Below are 6,790 nucleotides of genomic sequence, written 5' to 3' on the forward strand. Positions count from 1 at the left end.
TAGATCTATTGGGCCTAACAAACCTCATCCAAAGTACCGGTTGCTTTAGTACTTCGAAATTTATATCATATCTGAAGGGTGTCCCGGAATGATGGGGATATTCTTATATATGCATCTTGTTAATGTCGGTTACCAGGTGTTCACCATATGAATGATTTTTATCTCTATGTATGGGATGTGTATTGAAATATGAAATCTTGTGGTCTATTGTTACAATTTGATATATATAGGTTAAACCTATAACTCACCAACATTTTTGTTGACGTTTAAAACATGTTTATTCTCAGGTGAATACTAAGAGCTTCCGCTGTTGTATACTAAAATAAGGACAAGATTTGGAGTCCATGTTTGTATGATATTGTGTAAAAACTGCATTCAAGAAACTGATTTCGATGTAACATATTTGTATTGTAAACCATTATGTAATGGTCGTGTGTAAACAGGATATTTTAGATTAGCATTATTTGATAATCTACGTAAAGCTTTTTAAACCTTTATTTATGAAATAAAGGTTATGGTTTGTTTTAAAAATGAATGCAGTCTTTGAAAAAAAAACGTCTCATATAGAGGTCAAAACCTCGCAACGAAATCAATTAATATGGAACGTTTTTTAATCAATAAGAACGGGACATTTCATCACTAATTCCCACCACCCAGCCCAACAATAATAGTAAAGAAATAAGAACAATACACAATACAAAATTTAACGTGGAAACTCCAAAACAGGAGAAAAACCACCCCCACCCCCCCCCCCTCCCCCAAAGAGAAATACACTATATCACAAATTGTTACAATGATATAGACGACTCTCTTAAGCCAACTACACACGTCAAAATATTTAACTAATACAACTCTCAAACAAGGGTAAGAAAGAAAGAAATAATCAAATACTTAAATTGTATTGATTGGTGCAATTTGAAAGTAATCCCATGACCTCCTTTTATAGCCAAGGGGTTCACCTCCAACTTCACTCTTCTACCAATGTGGGACAAAACTCCATTTTTCCTTCTAACCAAAATATAACTAACAAAGATTAGATAAGGGTTGGGACTCGTGAGTCGTACAGAGTGAAAAGCCGGATCTCAATTTTAGATCTAGTTGTTTGCTATCTGTAACTCTTAAATGTTCAAAGTTTTACTTATTGGGCCCCTAAAGTTATAAAAGTATAACATAATATATGTAAATATAAATATATATCAATAATAAGTGTATTTAATTTCGGATATCGGATTATCCGAATATTCGAAAATTTTGAAAAATCTATCCGAATTCGAAAATCCGGATATCCGATTTTCGGATATCCGAAAATCCAGATATCCGAATTTTCGGATACTTTCGGATCGGGTTTTCGGATAATTCGGATTGCGGATTCGGATTCGGATTCGGATATTCTGAACACCCCTAACCTCAATCAATCAATTGAACAAATCAATCCATAAAATAAATATTAAATATAATTAAATAAAACAAATATAAATAACACAAATACGTAGTATAATAGAAAAAATAATGAATATAATAGAATAAATAATGAATAACACAATATTAAAACCAAGCTTTAAATTCTGACATTGGTGGAAACTTAAGCAGTAACTACTCGTTGTCCCATTTATGCACACAGTCCCCTTAACGCTCCCTATTTACTCTCATATATTTCCACTTTTTCTCTAAAACCCAACCACCATGCCTCCACCGTATCTCCTCCTCACCCTCCTCTTCTCCGCCTCCGTCCTCCACCTGTCCACCGCCGCAGACAACACCACCACCACCCCAGCTCTCACTTTTGAAAACCCAAGACTTATACAAGCCTACATTGCTCTACAAGCATGGAAACAAGCTATTATGTCCGACCCATTTGGCTTTACATTTAATTGGATCGGCCCGAATGTATGTTCCTACACAGGCGTGTACTGCGCCCCGTTTCCATTCAACCCATCTATTCGGGTTGTCGCCGGGATCGATCTAAACCACGCGAATATCGAGGGTTACCTCCCACACGAACTTGGCCTTTTAACCGATCTCGCTCTTTTTCATATTAGCTCGAATCAGTTTTGTGGGACGGTCCCGATAACTTTTAAGAATTTAAGATTACTGCATGAGCTCGATTTGAGTAATAATCGTTTCGTTGGGCTATTCCCAATAGTAGCCTTGTCATTGCCTCATTTAAAGTTTTTAGATCTCCGGTTTAACGAATTTGAAGGGCCGCTTCCACATGCATTGTTTGATAAAAACCTTGACGCGGTTTTCTTAAATGATAACCAGTTTAGGTTTGGGATACCAAAGAATTTAGGTAATTCTCCGGTATATGTTTTGGTTCCAGCGAATAATGATCTCGGGGGATGTATTCCCCCGAGCATTGGGAAAATGAGAAAAACATTAAATGAGATTATTCTGATGAATAATAACTTAACCGGGTGTATTCCGGTTCAGGTCGGGTTATTGAAACAAGTAACGGTTTTCGATGTTAGTTTTAATAACTTACAAGGCCTGTTACCGGGTGCGATAGCCGGAATGAGAAGTGTCGAACAGTTGAATGTGGCGCATAATAGGCTGACCGGGGTGGTGCATGATGCTATTTGTAGGTTACCGCGGTTGTTGAATTTTACTTATTCATTTAATTATTTTATGGGCGAAGCGCCTTCGTGTTCGGGTGGTGGTAAGGTGTTTGATGATGGGCAGAATTGTATTGTTGGAAGAATGAATCAAAGGTCTGTTAGGCAGTGTAGTTCTAGAGATGCTAGGCCTGTTGATTGTAGGAATTTGCAATGTGGTGGTTCGAGTTTGGTACCGAGGCCGCCTCGGCCTCCGACAACGGGGCCAATTCCAATGCCGCCTTCTGGTCAACCGTCTCCTCAACTACCACCTTAGCCACCGATGACGTCTCCAACCATTCCACCACCAGGAAGCCACCAATCACCGCCTGGAAGCTACCAATCACCACCACCTGGCAGCCACCAATCTCCACCTGGAAGCTACCAATTGCCACCACCAGGAGGCCACCAATCTCCACCTGGAAGCCACCAATCACCACCACATGGAAGTCATCAATCACCACCCCCGAGTCACCAATCGCCACCACTTGGTGGTCATCAATCACCACCAGGCAGCTGCCAATCACCACCACATGAAAGCCATCAACCCCCACCGGGCAACTACCAATCACCACCACCTGGCAGCCATCAATCACCACCACACGGAAGTCACCAATCACCGCCGGGCAACCACCAATCACCACCACACAGATGGCACCAATATCCACAGGGAAGTTACCAATTGCCACCACCTCCACCATCAGTCGGCTGCACTCTACCGACCCCACCACTGCCACCTCCACCACCCACTAGCCACCATCGTTCACCACCTCATCATTATCAATCACACCCACCACCACCATCAGATAACACCCCTATACCACCAGTAATTGGAGTATCCTACACTTCACCACCTCCAATAATTCCATACTATTAATCTATACATATACAACAGCCGCCATTCATTTTCTTCAAAAATACTATTACAAGGAAAAATACTATTATCCATAGTTCTCTAGAGCTTTTTGGGGATTAAGGGGCTTACTTTGATTTTTTTTATTATTATTTTTTTTTATTTTTTTATTTATTTTTTTGTCAAAAATAAGGGGCTTAGTTTGATGTGATTTGTTTGTTTAGTATTTTTACAGTTCATAATCATATCATATATCATATGTGTTGTATATTGCATATATTGTAGTAAAAATTTTTGTTTTCAAATTAGGCTATTCATTACAGTATTACTTATTGTTTATGTATGTATATATACAATGTAGTTATATTGTCAATGTTGTAATAAACTTTGAAGATGCGTCTTTGAGCATAGACAAGATAGACAGCTGTCTAGGGCCCAAAAATTTTAAAGGGCTCAAAATTTTGAATATCTATATACTTTTCTCAAAATATTCCGTTTAATTAAATAAAGAATTGTCAATTAAAGTCGTAATACTGTAATTTTAAATAATTAAATATATTGTAAATAAATAAATCTAAGTATTATCTTTTTATATGAATTTAAAAATTAAACGTGCATAAGTACTACTTTTATTTTCGCCTAGAGCCTTCAAATTGTTGAGACGCACCTGAATCTTTGTCATTTTAGCATCCATTTCATCATCATTCAAACAGACTTTGACTTTTGCATTGTGTACAACAGTATAGGAACATGTATTCATGTTTGCTTCAGTATAACTCGACATACATATGTTTTATCTATGTTTACCGGCCTATTATGAATATGGCGATTTCGATTACTTTAGACACGTGACAAAGAATCATATAATAGCGCAGTAGTTTGTTGTTTTTTAGGATCTTGTAATAACTGTATCTGTGTAGTTGAGTAATAGTTTGTAACGGTTAGATGAACATGTGACGGAATTAAAGATGAATAATTGTAGTGCGCGCACACACACACATACCTGTGTGGATGGTTTAAAGACAAAGTCATGTGGTTTCATAACATGGCTCTTTAAACATTACAAGTGACTATCACTCTGTTTTCTGCTCACTCTGTTGATATGTTGGTCAGCCAGCTATATATGGTATTTACTTAACATTCAATTGTATCATTATTCCGATCTTTTACTTGGTCAAATTGTACATTTTATAAAAGTTAAACAAAGTATAAAGTTTATTATATATACAATACACCATAAATTCTACAATAAATTCACATTTTATTAGTTCTATTTGAAGAAAAAGTATGCAAGGTGTAAATGAGTCGAGCTATATTACGAGGTCGATTCGCGTAGAACTTACTCGAGCTTAGTCGAGTTCTACTCGTTTACACCTGTAGCAATGATCAAAGTAGAAGGTAAAAACTAAGGCAAACTATATTTTCATCATAATTTTTGAGGGATCCACCTTAATATACTAACTATTTATGTATATAGGATTATTACCTATTACATAGTGTTAATGGATGTATCAAAATTTATGATGAAAATAATACTGACCTAAAACTATTCTTTTCTTTCTTCTTCTCATATGGTCAAAGTCAAACTAATACTGTACTAATAACTAATTAACAAATAAACAATCAAGAGGTTGTAGAAAATTAGTGATGCTGCTAGATTGAATATCTATTGATATAAGATAAAACTCAACATATGTCATGATAATCTGAGTATGTATTATGAAAAAGAAAGCACACCCTTCACAATAGTATAAAATTTAAAGCTATACATGAATCCCCTACAATGTCTTACTTTTGCATAACATTTACACAAACCAAAAATTAATTTAATATCTAAAATAAAATAAGAAGTACAATAAACAGGAGATTAAGAAAGGGGTGCATTTTAAGCTTTATGAACATATGCTTCCTTTGATGACTGTGAGCTAAGTTGGTATATATTTTCATTTTGATATAACCTACCCATATGATATAACATAAGCATCTAAGCCAATAAAAATAAGACGGATGTGTTGCCAAATTGCAGTCGTTTTTATGATCATGGACTAAGTGATTAGTCATCCTATAACAATGCAAGATATATTGTAGTGACCCGAACTTTTCCATGTTTATATATATTAATTGAGATTGATATTTACGTGATTAAATGTTTCCAACATGTTAAGCAATCAAACTTGTTAAGACTTGATTAATTGAAATATGTTTCATATAGACAATTGACCACCCAAGTTGACCGGCGATTCACGAACGTTAAAACTTGTAAAAACGACATGACGATATATATATGGATATACATATGGTTAACATGAGATTATGATAAGTAAGTATCTCCATAAGTATATTAACAATGAGTTATATACATATAAACAAGACTACTAACTTAAGGATTTCGAAACGAGACATATATGTAACGATTATCGTTGTAACGACATTTAAATGTATATATATCATATTAAGATATATTAATATATCATAATATCATGATAATATAATAATTTAACATCTCATTAGATATAATAAACAATGGGTTAACAACATTAATTGAGATCGTTAACTTAAAGGTTTCAAAACAACACTTACATGTAACGACTAACGATGACTTAACGACTCAGTTAAAATGTATATACATGTAGTGTATTTAGATGTATTAAAATACTTTTGGAAGACTTCAAGACATATATCAAAACACTCATACTTAACGAAAATGGTTACAGTTACTTTCCCATTCTTTTCTTTCATCAAGAATTCTAGTTGTATTCTTACCCGTATTATACACAGCTTCAAAACGTACTTACTATGGGTATATACCAATAGGAACTAGCATGGGATTCCACTCTTGATTATGTCATGTATGACTAATCAATTTTAACTTCTACCATGAGCTAGTCAACTAACTAGAACTCCTTTTAACCCCACTGTGACGACCCGAAAATTTCCGACCAAATTTAAACTTTTTCGTTATATTATTCTGACACGATAAGCAAAGTTTGTAAAGTTGAATCTCAAAAATTTTAAACTGTGTTCATACATTCATTTAATCTTGACCAAATTTTGACGATTCACGAACCATTATATAAATAGATATGATTATATATATATGAATATATATTATAACTTGAGAATATTAACAAAGTATTAAATGTATAATATCTTACATAAACGTATTTGTTTCACTATATTTATCCATGAAATTAGAAGATAATATCAAGTGATTGATTTATCAGATACATTGTATGATTACGAGTCTCTGTTGAGAGGTCCACTTTGATTTAGAAAACCTTTCCTTTTTAACAATATTCGGAATAAATGGTAAAGTGATTAAAAAAACACTTTATTATTAAAACGT

The 6,790-nt window shown here is 34.6% G+C and overlaps 1 protein-coding gene across 1 annotated transcript; it reads left to right on the plus strand.

The window, feature by feature from the left end:
* The first annotated feature begins 1,683 nt into the window (after window positions 1–1,683).
* LOC139901840 (leucine-rich repeat extensin-like protein 2) lies at window positions 1,684–2,868 on the plus strand. The gene has a single exon (XM_071884513.1). The coding sequence runs from the start codon at window positions 1,684–1,686 to the stop codon at window positions 2,866–2,868; it is 1,185 nt and encodes a 394-aa protein (XP_071740614.1).
* Window positions 2,869–6,790: the final 3,922 nt, after the last annotated feature.

Source organism: Rutidosis leptorrhynchoides, chromosome 3 (genome assembly GCF_046630445.1).
Source record: "Rutidosis leptorrhynchoides isolate AG116_Rl617_1_P2 chromosome 3, CSIRO_AGI_Rlap_v1, whole genome shotgun sequence".
Classification (NCBI taxonomy): Eukaryota; Viridiplantae; Streptophyta; class Magnoliopsida; order Asterales; family Asteraceae; genus Rutidosis; species Rutidosis leptorrhynchoides.